The 17,980-nt window shown below is 36.3% G+C and overlaps 1 protein-coding gene across 5 annotated transcripts in view; it reads right to left on the minus strand.

Moving 5' to 3' along the window:
* LOC149800542 (uncharacterized) overlaps positions 1-17,980 on the minus strand; it is an 88,088-nt gene that overhangs the window by 38,020 nt on the left and 32,088 nt on the right. For all 5 annotated transcript variants that reach the window (XM_089954476.1, XM_089954477.1, XM_089954478.1 and 2 more), the window contains 4 exons: positions 16,734-16,861; positions 8,832-8,918; positions 3,248-3,337; positions 450-569 (listed from right to left, as the gene is read on the minus strand). In XM_089954476.1, the coding sequence (XP_089810602.1) occupies positions 450-569; positions 3,248-3,337; positions 8,832-8,918; positions 16,734-16,861 (425 nt within the window). The remainder of the gene's footprint in view (positions 1-449; positions 570-3,247; positions 3,338-8,831; positions 8,919-16,733; positions 16,862-17,980) is intronic.

Here is a 17,980-nt window from a genome sequence, read left to right on the forward strand (position 1 = left end):
GATACTGATCTTTGATAAAAAATTATTAATGGACAAATTTAAGAAATGGATTGTGCTACTTAACTGTCACTTTGAATCAAATATAGGAAATATGCTGAACTCTCTTATGTGTAAATATCAAAGACTGCTTTAAAAATTAAATCTAATTTAAACAGTATGGCTCTGTTTGTAAAACAACATATGAAAATTCTACTCCATGATATTTTTGTGAAAAAATGATATGTGATATATCACTTTGAGTCACAACAGAATTCTTATGATTTAATCCTTTGATCCTCATCTTATCTTCCTGTGAAAAAAATGATATGTGCTATATCACACTGAGTCAAAACAGAATTCTTATGATTTAATCCTTTGATCATCACCTTAACGTCCTGTGAAAAAATGATATGTGCTATATCACACTGAGTCAAAACAGAATTCTTATGATTTAATCTTTTGATCCTCACCTTATCTTCCTGTGAAAAATGCTGCTCAGCAGCCAAGTCATCTAGCAACTGGTTAATATCAACTCTACCGCCTGACTGAATAATTTCGTAACCACGGGAAAACACTTTCCCTGCCATAGTCTAAAATGAGACAAATATTGTTCCAAATAATAAAAATGATGATAAAAAATAACTAGAAACATGTCTGGCAGACAGAGAAGCTCTTGTCAAGATGGTTTTATTAAGGAATCCTTGGTTCATTACTCTGAGGCAAACTTTAAAGTCAAACTAAATTTAAATCTTTCATAATTTTTACAAAACAAGATAAAAGTTAACAATAGTCTGGTTTTTAATATAAACTGCTATACCAAATTTGATTTCAAGCCATGAAGTTCTTCAAAACTAATTAAGTGGAAACTGAAAACAAAATTAAACTTTGCCTATTTTGTAACAAATTCAAAAATCTTTTAATAATTGTTGGTTTCAATTTATATAGATGTTCAAATGTTGTTCACTTGAAGTGGAATTTTTAATGCAAAGACAAACTAAGTGAAGTCAAGCTGGAGTTACAAATACCAAATAAAGTAAAAATCAGACTGGAGATGGAACAGCAGAGCAATGTGAACAATAAACTGGATATGGAACTAAAGATTAAGGTGAAAAGTGAACTGGATATGGAACTAAAGATTAAGGTGAAAAGTGAACTGGAGATGGAAATAAAGATTAAGGTGAAAAGTGAACTGGAGATGGAACTAAAGATTAAGGTGAAAAGTGAACTGGAGATGGAACTAAAGATTAAGGTGAAAAGTGAACTGGAGATGGAACTAAAGATTAAGGTGAAAAGTGAACCAGAGATGGAACTAAAGATTAGGTGAAAAGTGAACTGGAGATCGAACTAAAGATTAAGGTGAAAAGTGAACTGGAGATGGAACTAAAGATTAGATGAAAAGTGAACTGGAGATGGAACTAAAGATTAAGGTGAAAAGTGAACTGGAGATGGAACTAAAGATTAAGGTGAAAAGTGAACTGGAGATGGAACTAAAGATTAAGGTGAAAAGTGAACTGGAGATGGAACTAAAGATCAAGGTGAAAAGTGAACTGGAGATGGAACTAACGATTAAAGTGAAAAGTGAACTGGAGATGGAACTAAAGATTAAGGTGAAAAGTGAACTGGAGATGGAACTAAAGATTAGGTGAAAAGTGAACTGGAGATGGAACTAAAGATTAAGGTGAAAAGTGAACTGGAGATGGAACGAAAGATTAGGTGAAAAGTGAACTGGAGATGGAACTAAAGATTAGGTGAAAAGTGAACTGGAGATGGAACTAAAGATTAAGGTGAAAAGTGAACTGGAGATGGAACTAAAGATTAGGTGAAAAGTGAACTGGAGATGGAACTAAAGATTAGGTGAAAAGTGAACTGGAGATGGAACCAAAGATTAAGGTGAAAAGTGAACTGGAGATGGAACTAAAGATTAAGGTGAAAAGTGAACTGGATATGGAACTAAAGATTAAGGTGAAAAGTGAACTGGAGATGGAACTAAAGATTAAGGTGAAAAGTGAACTGGATATGGAACTAAAGATTAAGGTGAAAAGTGAACTGGAGATGGAACTAAAGATTAAGGTGAAAAGTGAACTGGAGATGGAACTACATAATACCTGGTAAGCTAGAAATTATTATAATATCAAAATCAGACCTAACCTAAGTCTGAAAAACCCTTTACTTAATTTGATTTGATGTGTTTCAAGTGTATCAAAGTTCACAACTGGAAATGAAACTTGTGATGGATATGACATGACATGATGTTACAGGACAGAATGGAATATGGGAAAGGCAAATAAAGCTACCAACCTCAATTGCTATAATTGGCAACATATCAAATTTGACCACAGTAAGGGCAAATAAAGTTATTACATCAATTGCCACAAATGGAAACCTAGCAAATCTGACCAAGGAAAGGGCATCACAAATAAAGTCACTACATCAATTGCCATGATTGGAAACCTAGCAAATCTGACCATGGAAAGGGCAAATAAAGTTACTACTTCAATGGGTACAGTTGGTAGGCCAGTAAATCTGACCATGGTAATGACAAATATTGTTACCACTTCAATGGTGCAGTTGGTAGGCAAGTAAATCTGACCATGGTAATGGCAAATAGAGTTACCACTTCAATGGGTACAGTTGGTAGGCCAGTAAATCTGACTACGGTAATGGCAAATAAAGTTACCACTTCAATGGGTGCAGTTGGTAGGCCAGCAAATCTGACCACGGTAATGGCAAATAAAGTTACCACTTCAATGGGTTCAGTTGGTAGGCCAGTAAATTTGACCATGGTAATGTCAAATAAAGTTACCACTTCAATGGGTGCAGTTGGTAGGCCAGCAAATCTGACCACAGTAATGGCAAATAAAGTTACCACTTCAATGGGTACAGTTGGTAGGCCAGTAAATCTGAATATGCAATAACAAAAAAAAGTGAAGGTGCTCGGCATAATGCAGCACCTCAGATAAAATGGTCATTTTTCTAGCTACTGACAGATGAATTTTGCTTTAAAATAATGTCACGCCTCTGTTCCAGAACATTAAATTGTTGGTTCCTAATATATTTGCAGTATACTATGGTACATATCATGGTGTGGTCATAAATACAGCAGTCCAAAATGTTTGTGGTACCCAGCTGTATCAATTACAATACAGCCATATCATTAGCATGGTTCAGTAAAGTAATTACTTTGCTGATAATGCAGTGCACTATGCTGGCTCCCATAATGAGAATAACTCAAACCATAAACGGTAAGGTGTGGTGATTTTTGTATTACCTGATGCCAGTAATATTTTCCAACAGTCCGACCATCAGTATGTGATAAAAGCTGACCACCTGCCACTTTGGCAAGTCCATCTAGTGCAGGCTGTTGATTAAATGAAAATATGTTTAATATTTTAATAACTAATATCAGAGATAACATATTAATATTTCTGATACTCAGAGTTTTACTTCATGTATATTAAACATAAGAATACTGGGAATCAAATTTTCACAACTTTACAGGAGAAGCAATAACCACCTTTTAATTCTATTCACACAAAGAATCCAACTATCTGATTTATACAAGCAGTGAATGCTAGCATAATGAAAGTAATGTTACAGAAAATCTGAGAAATATTCCTTAAATTACAGAAAAATCATCTTGCTAAAAGTCATGTTTGAAAAACTAAGATAAATGAGATACAACAATAATGTACCTTGATGTGAGGCACTTTTGAGGTACAACAGTTCAGCAGTAATAATGTATCTTGATTGGAGGCACTTTTGAGGTACAACAGTTATACAGTAATAATGTACCTTGATTTGAGGCACCTTTGAGGTACAACAGTTCTGCAGTAATAATGTACCTTCATTTTAGGTACTTTTGAGGTACAACAGTTCTGCTGTAATAATGTGTACTACCTTGATTTGAAGCACTTTTGAGGTACAACAGTTCTGCAGTAATAATGTACCTTGATTTAGGTACTTTTGAGTTACAACAGTTCTGCAGTAATAATGTGTACTACCTTGATTTACACAGCTACAGGTCCCACCATAGTGAGTTGAGCTTTTTAGGATGAAAGATCTCTGAGACAGAGGTGAGCAGTATTAATGATATACCAATTTAACGCATTTTTTTCTGGTTATACATACCATGGTAATTTTTCATTGTACCAGAACAGAAATTGCAGAGTAATTTCGTTATGAATTTAATGATATTCTAAGTATCTTATCATGTTTATTCGTCACAAATTCACTTTGACTGTTACAGTTATATTTATGACCCATGAATCACATGTGTCACATGTACCATCATGGCTGCCGAAAGGAATGTTCGGAACAATTTCAGATTAAATAAAAAAGAAAAATTTCATTTTTAAAGTTAATTTGTTATTGTATGTTAATGTGTTATATTCTTTCATCTTTCATAAGACTAGAATCATCCTAAGATTTTCCGTAGAGCAGTTGTCTTCTGTTTGACTTAGCATAGTTTCTCAAGTCCATTAAATATTTTCATGCTTTGTTCAATCAGTGTGTTACTCGCCCTCTCTGAAAACGGTCTTAACCAGGTGTTGACATCCATTCAGTTTTTCCCTTTCTAATAGTGAACCTAGTAAATTGTAGGCTTCACTGTCAATGCTTTCTATTGTATCAAAAGTCCTCTAAAGTCAATGTTTAACAGGGTATCACCTAATATGTAAACTTAATCATCCCACTTTAGTCCCAGTCTGGAGAAAGCCATCTAAACAACAATCAACAAACATGACAAATTTATGTACTACAAGGTACTGGCAATTTAATTTTCAGTAGTGGCTTCAATTTTCGTTTGAGCCAAGATATTTTATTTTATTTTATTCATATTTTTCATTAAATAATGGATCAAATAAAAATGGTGTTATTATGCAATAAATCAGAGCAAGATATTTTTTCTGCTATGTGAAAGGTGGTTATTTTTAAAACCTCCCAGGCACCTGCCTCAGAAAAAATATAATTGCAGCATAGATTGCTATGTATTGCATTATGTTCACAATACCATGGTATACCATGGTTCAATATTTGAAATGGTACCCAGCTCTACCATGACAAAGATGCTGGTGAAATTAGCTTGGGTCTCCATCTCGGATATGGATAATGACAGCAGAGAACAATTTCACTCGGAGGTAATTTTTGTGGCGACTGCCCTAATTTCACGAGCTGAGATGAGAAGCAAATTCATTGCGTTTGGGGCTATTTTCCAATATACAGAATGAATAACTGAATTCATCCAGGATGAAAGCGTACATGCTCATATATTGTCCTTACTTTCTGGGGGGGGGGGGAAGCATGATCTCCCTCAATGCAATGCCTCAGTCCCTCATAAGTGGCTCAGTCCTTCATAAGTATCACTTTGGAGTTCATACTGGGTCCTGTAGGCAAACTTAAGATGAAATGCCCAGAGTACATTGTAATTTTGTTACAAAAGTCTGATTCCCAATTAATGGGAGACTGTTCTTGGCAATGAAAGCAGGGACAATCACAAGTGATATTGACCATCTTGTCAAAACAGCATAAAGTTCAGGTCCACTGATAGAGCATGTATCTTAAATATTCTGCCTGCCATTTGCTAATGCAGTGAGTGAGCAGGTATTATATGAGAAGTGAACCGATGATGCTCCTGAGAGCAACTAAAATAAGGTTTTGTTTAGTCAGGTTAGTGCCCATGATAGATTCCATTTTGGGCAAAGAGCCAATATTTTTAAATGTGTGTAATCAAAACTGGATAGTAGATCTGATAGGTTTTTGTTTTGTTTAATATCCTCTCCTACATGATGATGTAGGGTGTCAGTGATTATGGAATTTTCGCCTTTGATTGTGACTGGTGCTAACTGTTTTTGTCAACGAGTGAAAATAGGAAGTTAGCTATTTGAGGTATTGGTGCCTGCAGTGGTATAATGTGTTCTTAAGTACACCATTTTATGAAGATTTTCCGTATTCCTTCATAAAATTTTAAAGTGGAAGGCCATTTTGCCTGAACAATTTCTCCACCACTGGTTGTGTGAACTGTTTGTTCCTGAGGGTTTGTTAAATATGCTCCAGATATGTAGGTTCAGCAGCTCTGGGTTGGAATGAAACAACTGCCATTATGCCTGCTTGAGCAGATGAGGACTATCTTGATTTACAGGGGGATTTTGTGACGTAATTGATGACATCTTTGATCCAAGATTTTTTCCCATTTGAGTGGATCAATCAGTATGAGGTGACACTCTGAATCTCTTGCTATCACCTTCAGAATTAGAGGTCTTGGAGGGTAACCGTAAGCACCCATACTGTTCCAATCCATAGAAAGAGCATCAAATACCCAGGCCTTCAGATCCGGGACTGGTGAGACAAAGGATGAGTTAGGCATTCCTCCTTGCCACAAAAATATCCACCTTTGGTTGATCCCAAAGGGCACATATCAGTGTGAAAACCGTGGGATGAAAGAAGACATCTTTGTGATAAAAAAGGTGGCTGATGTGTGGATCTTGACATTGGCAATATAAGTATCCCATGGTGTCAGTAGCTCTGCCAGACTGTGGAAGTAATTCAAAAGTAGATTCTTCCTTTATAGCCAATAAGCAATTGAAGCCAATTAAGACTGGACAGTTGTTGTAGAAAGAGGATGAGCACAAAACTCTGGTAGCAGAGGGCAGAAAAAGCCAGTAAGGCCAAGTCATTGTGGATCAAATAGTCCCAAGTTAGATATGGTGACTTCCAAGTTGTTGCTAAGTACAATCTCCCTTTGAGTGTCAAAGGCTTGAGAACAATATGAAGCAACATCTCTAAGATACTGAGGCACTAAGCTGGGCATTGCATGCAGATAGTGCTGAATGGTACCATGTGGGTTAGCCTGATCACATGAACAACTGTGTAACCTGAGTATGTGAAACTGCACAATGTTCATTTTTCTGGTGGCTGATATTGTATGATCAACTGCAGTCATGGCATAATATGATCAGAGGGTACATGCCAGAGTCCAGTCATGATGGAAAAGAGCCATCTTGGTTGGCATGATGTTGTCCAGTTCATAAGATCAGGATGGGGCAAAGGATATTGATCCACACAGCTGGTCCATAATTCTAATATGTGGAAACTACTTTGTACATAACTGAGTTTTCTGAAGTACACACCATACATGCACGAAGAAGAACTGAAGTATCTTTACTGATGCTTAAAATGTGGATGCTATAATATCCATTGTAAGACAATGTTACATGTGGGAAAGAAAAATGGACAGGTAAAATCAGCAGAACATTGTGTATATAATGTCAAAGTGTATGCTAGGACTAAAAAAGAAAATTTACCTGTATGTATGGCAAATTAAGACTCATGCAGGTATGTACCAAGGGCACCTAAGTGTGTGAGGATGGCAAAGTTATGACATGAAAAAAGCCAGAAACTGTCTTCGAAGAAAAAGTTGGATATTTCACTGAATTTCTTGCCAGGAGCACAAAGCAGAAGCTCAAACAGCATCATTCTTCATTCTTCTGCTGAAAACATTCCTAATCTCATCATTTGTTAACAAAATTGTTGATGTCAAACAACAGACTGTTCCTCAGTTATAATTTAACAAAATCCACTAAAATTCATTTCATTAAATCCAGATGTAATTTTGTTTAATATACAGGATCATCCTGTAAACAGAATACATGAATGACTGGTTCTGGGTTAGCTAAAGCTGTGCAAGATGTGAGTAAATGAATCTCTTTGTTTTTAACGCTATGATACATTCTCTCTGTAACTATAACTTTTGTTTTTAACGCTATGATACATTCTCTCTGTAACTATAACTTTTGTTTTTAACGCTATGATACATTCTCTCTGTAACTATAACTTTTGTTTTGCTAACATGCAGCCAAGATGTAAACAGAAACTTGGAACATTTATTCTGCCTCTCTTCTGTAATACATACAATGTTTTAATAAAAATTTTAATATAGACAATTCTTTTCATTATTATCAACAAGTTGGAGAAATATGTGTCAGACTCATGTATGTATTGTATGTATGACCTTAGAAATAGTTGGAGAAATATGTAAGAGACACATGTCTGTATGTATGATCTGTACAGGTTTACTATAAAACTAACATAGATACCAGTATTAAGATAAAATGTGGGATATTCTGTTGACATTGATGAGAAGAAACTTGGTACATGTATGTATATATATATATATATATATATATATATATAAATAACAGAGGACGCTTTGTGCATAACTAATAGTAGCAGTCTGTAGATAACCAAGAGTAGCATTCTGGTAAACCTTTATTTTTCATCATTACGACTATTACATCCATGTACAATTTCTATTTTATATTCAAGCCATTAAACCTACGTGCAAGAATGGATTAAAAAGTCACTTTTTGCATGAGTTATTATAATGGTTTCTTGACTGGTAGTTATCTAATGGAAAAATAGTGTAATTCAAGTCATATCACTTGATAGCCAAGAGCAAATGTTTTTGTAGAGTAAATGAAATCTGAGTCATAAGTGTTATAGAAATTAACATGAAATAAAATAAATCATTCGTTGTTAAATCTTTGTAAAAAAAAGGGGGGGGGGAGTATCTGTTATAAATGGAAGAAAAAAAATGAAAAGAACATGTAAAATCATTTTTAACAAGAAATTATTACTGGGGGGAAGCAAGGTAGGGTAAAAACTGAATTACAAGTTTTGCATTGAACCCTTGATATAGTGTATCTTCAAAACATATGTAGTCTCTATTTTGCTGCATTAAAAATCATGCAACATTTGAACTTAGATGGCAAAAGGCAACAGCATATAAATTTTTTTCATATAGAACATATATCAAATTTGCTAATCAAAAGCAAGTCCAAATAATTGATGTCAATTACCTGGTTGAATTGTCCCACTCCGATGCAATAGACTGGATATCTCCTTTCTCTGAACATTTTCCCCAATGTGAACAGCTTTTTCTGAACCTGCAAAAAAAGAATAATAGTAATTTTTACATTTAGAAGAAAAGTTTTGCAAAACGCATAGACTGAAATCACAAAACAATCATAAAAAGATCATAAAGAAAAATACAGACTGCAGTCAACTAAATCAAATATAACCTCCTACAGTGCTGCTAAGAATAATGTTTACTTTCATAATGTTTAAACCGTATCAAAGCTTTACTCTTGATAATGGTGTCACATATGAAATTTAAACAGTGCTGTAATATCGGATCAGACATGAGTTTTTTCCTCGCATCAATGTTTGCCAAATCTTGTGGGAGTAGATGATATCCAAGCCTGAAGATCAAGGGTTTAAGCACACCTCAGAAATCTGATACATGCTGATACCAGAAAAAAGTATGATTGCTGTTCTTACAAAAAAACAAGAGGTCAAAGTTGACCTAATATTACTCACTTGGCATATGTAGCCTAACAGACAAAACTTTATATCTTGTCTCAGTAACGAGCTTTTTTTGCTGTCATGTAAACAGATAAAATATTCACATCAATGTGGGTTATTATTTATTTCATGGTATTTTAGTGAGACTATTAACAAGACAAGATGTTTCAGAGTTTTATTTGGCTGTAATATTATCAACACATTATGTACCATTTAACCTGGTTTCCTTCACTGAAGATCTGCTGTATATTTTAGTATTTTTGATAAAATAGCATGAGAAAAAAAAAGACTGCAATATGACTGACCTCTTTTACTTCTCTTTCCCTCCATTAATTTATGGTATTTATAATCAAATCATTCATATTCAAATTATGCAGAAGGACTTGAGAGTTTGCAAAATAAGATTTAATGCTGATTTTGCAGAAAAGGTACATCAGAAGTTTCAGGTGGTTTTGAGCTGATCTTCCCAACATTTAAATGACAGCTGTAAATATCTACAAACCAGTCTATATCTCCATATAATTGCCAAGGTGATCAAAAAACAACTTGTCTAAAAATGATCCTTGTAGCCAATAGGTACATTATAGGTCAATACCATCATGCAGTGAAGACTGAAGGATGAAGATGCCATTCTGTTTGTATTAATTGGTTCTTGTGTGTCAATGAGTCTGCCAATACATTAGTCTGCCTATTATATTTTATCCCTGGACACGTATTTGCCACAGAAGACACCACTTCTGAAAATTTCAAACAAGAATACAAAGGTCTGGAAACCTGACTCACCTTGCTGTTTGAGATAAGTCACCACAGCTGAGCTGTCAGACAAAGAAAAGCTTTCAGAACAGTTTTCATCATGAAAATGTTGATATATAAATAATGATCCTGAAGGGGTCAAACATAACTGGTATCCCATAATAATAGAAGGGGACTTGCCCAACACACCAGTCCTCTGTGTTCGCATCGTACAGATCACAATTGCCAGACATTGTACTAGTAGAGATATCCCTGACACAAGTCAGTGAAGTTCCCCTTACTTTGAGATGGAGCCTTATAGTGTGCAGATTGTGAAAGTTGGTCAAGTGGTCAAGGTTTGGACTTCATTTGGACCACATAATCATTGTAATGAGAGCCCAAGAAAGTGATCTAGAACTAATTAAAAATAAATCACTCCTGGATGCAGGTGATTGTGGGTTCAAACCCCGGCCATGTCATATCAAAAAGGGTACTAACAGCTGCCTCTCTAGGCACTCAGCATTAAGAGGTCAGTCTTAGCACTAGTTAGACTGGTGTCAGGATAATGTGACTGGGTGGGACATCATGCTAAATGTCTGCGACATGATGCCCAAGTGCTAGACATTACTATAAATTGCCACACTGCAGACATCATAGTGATATGACTGAATAATTGCTGAAGCTACATTACAAATCCAAATCACACACACACACACACACACACAGAACTAAGACATCCATTGCCACACTAAGCAGACCACAGATAAATTAATTCTCTGGTGGATGGACTGTTCCATATAGGCAAGGAATTTACCACTGGCCTAATTCGATAGTTGTTCCCGAGGAAGGCATACTTTGTTGACTTGAATATTGAGTTCCAGACCTAGATGACAAAAATCTTGAAATGGTACAAGGTCGGAGATGTCTTTGCTGACAAGGAGACAGAGAATGAGGTGAGGAACATGTCTTACTCCAAGATGTAACTAGCCTGCTGTCTTGTAGCCTGTAGTTTTTGTAAGCAAATCAGGTGAAGAATTTCCTGGAAGCGATGTAAGTGGGAATGTGAAATCATGCCTCTAACAAGTAAATCTTCCCCATTTGTCAGTGATAGATTGGCACCTTCTCTCTAGTAGGATCTGTTATAAAGGAAGTGTGAAAGTGATGTCATTTTAGATAGGGAGGATCTTGTGGAGAGAAGCACTGGCTAAAATGATTGCACTTCCTCTTGTCCACTTAAGTTCAGAAGAAATTTGTTTTTTTTATAAATCTGACTTTTTTCACAGCATTAAAAGCTGATTGCTTTGCAAGTTCCCCCCCCCCACACTATAGCTGACATTGTGAAGGAAGGAAAGAAACTATTCTTGGTGGCCTGAGTGCAGATTCTGTCAACCTGATCATTAAATAGGGAATTAGATTATTAAGCTTGGCCTTTTGATGGTCTTCAAGAAAGGCTGTTGTTGTTGTTGTTGTAGGGTTTAACACCATTTTTCAGCACAAGATAGGCTATACATGGCAGCCAGTATTAATGGTGGAGGAAGAACTCAGGAAAACCCTGGAAAGAACCACCAACCCACGAGAAGCTACTTGCAAGCTTTCTCACATACCCACATTGGCCGAATCCGAGACTTGAACCCATGCAGACAGAGGTGAGATGGCAGTGATCCGTAATGGAGGGTGCTTTAGACCACACGGCCATTCAGGGCCCCTCTTCAAGAAAGGTGGATACTGTTGTGCAGACCATGATCAGTTGAGTGTGTTTATGTGTTCACAGATGCCTGTGCATATGTTCCAGGCTTGATACTTTGATTTTTAAAATCACTTAATTATCTAGTGTCAAGCCAGATTCTTCAAATCATGTTGTATATACTGTATATATTGTATATAACAGATAGAAGGCCTCAAGGTAGATTAGTTCTGTAACTAATTGAGTTATCTTCTCTAAATAAAGTCTTTATTATTATTATTATTATTATTGAAGAACATTGCATCTTGGTGCACCAGTGGTAAGTTCATAGCTGCTCTTATGGCCATGGCCATAGTATGTTGGGCCACTATGTTTAAGAAGTGGACCATTTTATAAACAGGCTCCCATGCATGTCCATTGAGAATTGGAACTGGAGAAAGTTTTGTTCCACCTACTGAAAGATCCAACATGGAGCCCATGAACATGATGTTATGCATCAACTTCTTGTAGATCCAACATGGAGCCCATGGACATGATGTTATGCATCAACTTCTCATAGATTCAACATGGAGCCCATGAACATGATGTTATGCATCAACTTCTTGTAGATCCAACATTGAGCCCATGGACATGATGTTATGCATCAACTTCTTGTAGATCCAACATGGAGCCCATGGACATGATGTTATGCATCAACTTCTTGTAGATCCAACATGGAGCCCATGGACATGATGTTATGCATCAACTTCTGGTAGATTCAACATGGAGCCCATGGACATGATGTTATGCATCAACTTCTCATAGATTCAACATGGAGCCCATGGACATGATGTTATGCATCAACTTCTTGTAGATCCAACATGGAGCCCATGGACATGATGTTATGCATCAACTTCTTGTAGATCCAACATGGAGCCCATGGACATGATGTTATGCATCAACTTCTGGGGATCCAAATGGAAAACTAGTGTGTGTGGCTTGTATAACTGCCAACCACAACTGGAGAGAAGGGGTCTGCAAGAAAAAGTGTCCTTAGAGCATCCATATTTTGGGACTTGATGATGAGAGCAGTCCAAAATATCAGTAACCTTGTCAGATTGTGGAATCAATTGAAAGTATATTCTTCCTTAGACAGTGACCACCTATGTCAGAAATATAGAACAAGCAAGTGTTGTAGACCAGGCAGGTCTTGTATATAGACCAGGCAGGTGTTGTAGAGGAAAGAGGAGGACAGAACTGTGATCGGAGTCAGTGGAAAACTTCTTCAGTCCACACATCATCATAATATCTAATAATGAGGAACTTAAGCACCAGTTTCTGTCATTTTTGGATAAAGGTGGTGAATCTGACATCTCTTGTGCTACCTGCAAAGTAGCTGGAGGAAAATGTTTAGGATGGCATCTCACTACACTACTCCTGAGTTAGATCATATTACCTCAAATTTGTCACTAAGCAGAGGCTCCCTTTGGGAGGCAAAGGCTGAACACCGTACACTTGAGGTGCCTAGTGGCACTATATGGTTAGATTGATGTATGAACAATAAGTTATCCACAGAGAGTGCCTGAATGCACTATGCAAGTTATACCAATCGATGAGAGTGCCTGTATAAACTGTTTTTCATATGCAGAAAGTGCATGGAGATAATAGGTGGGCTAGACTGATCCATGAAAGTGCCTGTATAAACTGTGCATCATATACAGGAAGTGACTAGTAGCACAATGCAGGTTAGACTGCTGTGTAACTGGGTTTATGAACTGATTTCTTGGGTACTGAGGCACTAAGCTGGGCATCATACGTAGGAAGTGCCTAGCAGCAGCATGTGAGTCATGGAATTTGATAAATTTAATTCTTCTAGTGGTTGATACAGTATGATTGGTTGTGGTCATGGCCCACTGGAATCTGAACTATATGGCAAAGTCCAGTCTAGCTAAGCTGTTCTTGAGGTTGGGATGGGGGTATGGGATTTCGACTCTCGTAACCAGTCCATGAGACTGATATGCAAGCTGGTAACTGAGGCTGTTGTTGCTCTCTATCTTGCTCCCCAGGAAAATGAACGCTAAGTGATGGTGTCTATGTCTGTCAAGGTATTTTTCTGCGCCTTCCCTTTTAATGCCCACAGCAATGCCATCCATTGACTTCTGTCCTTCATAGACAAGTCTGACATGTATTAAAAAAATGAAATACAAACTTATGCTACAACATCAGTGGTTGTCAGTATGGTCTAAATCTGTAAGACAAAAATAGAACAGACAATATATACTGGTGTAGTGTGGCATATGTCCTGCTTTATGAACTTAACATTGTCTGTGCAGAGTTACACACTACAACAATAACCATGAAAAAGGTGTATGTTGCCTGTACAGGTAAAGAATTAGAGCACTGCAATTAATAGTTACAGAAGGGCACTAAATTATTAATTCTAATACTAAGTTACCTGTAGGCAGGCCAATTTTAGACTGCCTGTGTAGGTGAAATCACTGCAGAGTCACTTATAGGAAATATAAAACAGATGCTATAAGCAAACCATGTATAGAAAACGTACCTTTACATAGCTGACCAAAGCTATAGAGAAATAGGAATTAATTTTCGAAGGTATACACAATATCTACACATAAAAAAGGCACTGGAGCATCATTATTGATACTTATGAACTAGAGGTTATAATATCCATTGTCAGACAATTTTACATGAGGGGAAAGACCCAGTGATGTTTTATACAGGTAAAATCAGTAAAGTGTCACATATATGAATACCAAGTGGATGCTAAAACAATTTAGAAAACATACCTGTGACAAGGCGGAAATTATACAGCAATATTAAATGAATTTTCCACATCATGCACTAGACATGTGCTTATTAATATCTCTGTAGCATTGTGTGGGAATGCCATTGGAATCAGCACAAGTATGTACCAAGGGTGCCATAGTAAGTGAAGACAGAAAGTCATAACACTGAAAAGTCAGAAACTTTGTTACTGACATAAGCAAGAAAACAGAAAAGTTCTAATTGTATAGATGGAGTATAATTCAATTTGAAGATGAAACTCCTCCATCCTGTCGTAAGGTAGAAAACTTCCAAACTGCTTGACTGGAATTTGCAAGACATCTCTGTAAAGAGCATGCTACATGGCATGAGCCAGAGGAATAACTGAAGATTTCATGGGATTTGGTGCCAGTCCTGATATCAAGGGAAGGTCTCTCTATCTAACTGCCACCTAGGTGGGCAGATAACTTAAAGCTTTTTAGCATAAACATTTTAATATGGGAGGACTGGATTTGAGAGGTAGTAGTAATCTCTCCTAAGTTATACTGATCATGTAATTTATTTGAAGAAACTTGCAACTCCACTTTATGAGGGCTCGCTTAACAGAAATTTTTGCATATTTTCTGTCTTTGTTACATATGATTTGCATCTTTCATTTGAGAGGTAAATTTAGACATCACAGCAGAACAATCTGTATTACTTATGATGAAATCTAGCATTAAAGAAAATTATTGTAATTTATAGTCAAGCAACACAGACATACACCAGCATCTCTTAATCTCACTTAAACCAATAATACAAAATAGGATTCCATCAGCATGGCTATTCCACAATCATGCCGCATGCAATCCGATAAATGAAAATTAAAACATGTAAAAAAATTGATTGTTAAATCAATTTATTTTGGTCATTTTTCAAAGACATATTTGTTCATGTAGTATATTTATAAATTTCTATAATTAATGTCACTGGTCCTAATGGCCAGTGAAATCAAAGCCCTTTCTAATGCCACTTTTGTTATAATGCCAATTTATCTTGAGAAATGCTTGCATTATAGCAAGGGCAGACTGTATTTATAATAACAAATATGAGCAATATAAATAAAAATTAACTTGTGAAATCAGAAATAAACTCCAAGACAAAATTAACATATTTCTAAATACCTAATTATAGGAAAACTTCCAGCGGCATAGAATCAGAGCTACTCTTGTGTGGAGCATGATCTGATGCAACATTATGTCCTGGCAAAGTCTATACTATTGTGTGGACCCTGATCTGCCCCTACATTATGTACTGGCAAAGTCTATACTGTTGTGTGGACCATGATCTGCCCCTACATTATGTACTGGCAAAGTCTATAATGTTGTGTGGACCATGATCTCCCCCTACATTATGTACTGGCAAAGTCTATAATGTTGTGTGGACCATGATCTGCCCCTACATTATGTACTGGCAAAGTCTATACTATTGTGTGGATCATGATCTCCCCCTACATTATGTCCTGGCAAAGTCTATACTATTGTGTGGACCATGATCTGCCCCTACATTATGTACTGGCAAAGTCTATACTATTGTGTGGACCATGATCTGCCCCTACATTATGTACTGGCAAAGTCTATAATGTTGTGTGGACCATGATCTCCCCCACATTATGTACTGGCAAAGTCTATAATGTTGTGTGGACCATGATCTGCCCCTACATTATGTACTGGCAAAGTCTATACTATTGTGTGGATCATGATCTCCCCCTACATTATGTCCTGGAAAAGTCTATACTATTGTGTGGACCATGATCTGCCCTTACATTATGTACTGGCAAAGTCTATACTGTTGTGTGGATCCTAACTCACTGGTGCATTATATACTGGCAAAATCTATACTGTTGTGTGGATCCTAACTCATTGGTGCATTATTTACTGGCAAAGTCTATACTGTTGTGTGGATCCTAACTCACTAGTGCATTATATACTGGCAAAGTCTAACTGTTGTGTGGATCCTAACTCAATGGTGCATTATATACTGGCAAAATCTATACTGTTGTGTGGATCCTAACTCACTGGTGCATTATATGCTGGCAAAGTCTAACTATTGTGTGGATCCTAACTCACTGGTGAATTATATACTGGCAAAGTCTATGCTGTTATATGGATCCTAACTCACTGGTGCATTATATACTGGCAAAGTCTATACTGTTCAAACAATACATATTAATGTGTACCTGAATTCCATCATGACCTGGAGTCACATTGTCTAGTCCAGAGAAAGAGCTGTCATTTGTAGCCAGTCCATCAGAGATGAGGATGATACGGGGGTAAATCAAGTGACCATTTAAATCAAGGACTTCTCCTAAATAATGAAAGGTCAGACAAAATATAATGAATTTCAAATAATTGATTAAATGAAAAACAGTCCCCATCTTCGTCTTCTTTAATGAGCTTCAACCCAATAAACTCAATATTTCAGCTTCATCTAACAAACTTGAGCACTGATCTGAATCTTGGATGGATATTAGTGCTGTTCCAATTATTCAAATTACTTGAGCATCACTCATTCCTCCATTTTGATTGGATAATCGAGTACAACATTTCATGATCAATTTTCCTTACAGTACAGATAAATTTATTAAATTATCCTTACTGCTATTAGTTGGAATAACCCCAATATGTATCAACTTAATAATGCAATTATACAAATGATAGTATAGGCTATGCTAACTTAATGACAATGTGAAGAACATTTTAATTCATGCTTTTGACCCATTACTGAGTATAATTTAGCCAGGAAATAAGTGACCCAATTGAAAATGGCAAGCAAAAGTGAAAGTGAAATTCCTGAATTTCCTGGAAGAAACAATCAAAAGTGTAACCCTACTTTGGGTTTCAGAAAAAAGGGAGATAGTCTGGCAAATAAAGACAATCTAAATCTGACAAAAGCAATCTGTTGTTGTTGTTGCAGGGTTTAATGCAATTTGTCAGCACAAGATAGGCTATACATGGTGGCCAGTATAAATGGTTGAGAAAGAACCCATAAGAAATATGAACCCCGGAAAAAACCACCAACACACGAGAACAAACTGGCAATATTATGCACATACCCACATTGGCCAAACCTAATACTCAAAACCACACAGAGGTGCAAAAGTGACCTGCACACTGTGCAAAGAAGAACATACGTTCAATGGTTAGTAAAAGATATGTGTACATATCTTGATTGATTTTACAATATTTGCATAAAATTTCTCGAATTTCTAGTTTTAAGACACCAATGTAAATGATAATTAATTTCATCATCTAATTATAATCATGATTAAGTGGTTCAAGTCATTACGTCATTTACATGACAAGTGATACTACCTGTTCACCTGTCCTTAACAAAATAAGCACATTTTTGATAATTTGTCTTTTATTAACCTGTTCTTGTTATAAACAAATGAACACAATTTTGATAATTTGTTTTTATTTAACG

This window comes from Sinohyriopsis cumingii, chromosome 4, assembly GCF_028554795.1.
Source record: "Sinohyriopsis cumingii isolate HCF-2022 chromosome 4, ASM2855479v2, whole genome shotgun sequence".
Lineage (NCBI taxonomy): Eukaryota > Metazoa > Mollusca > Bivalvia > Unionida > Unionidae > Sinohyriopsis > Sinohyriopsis cumingii.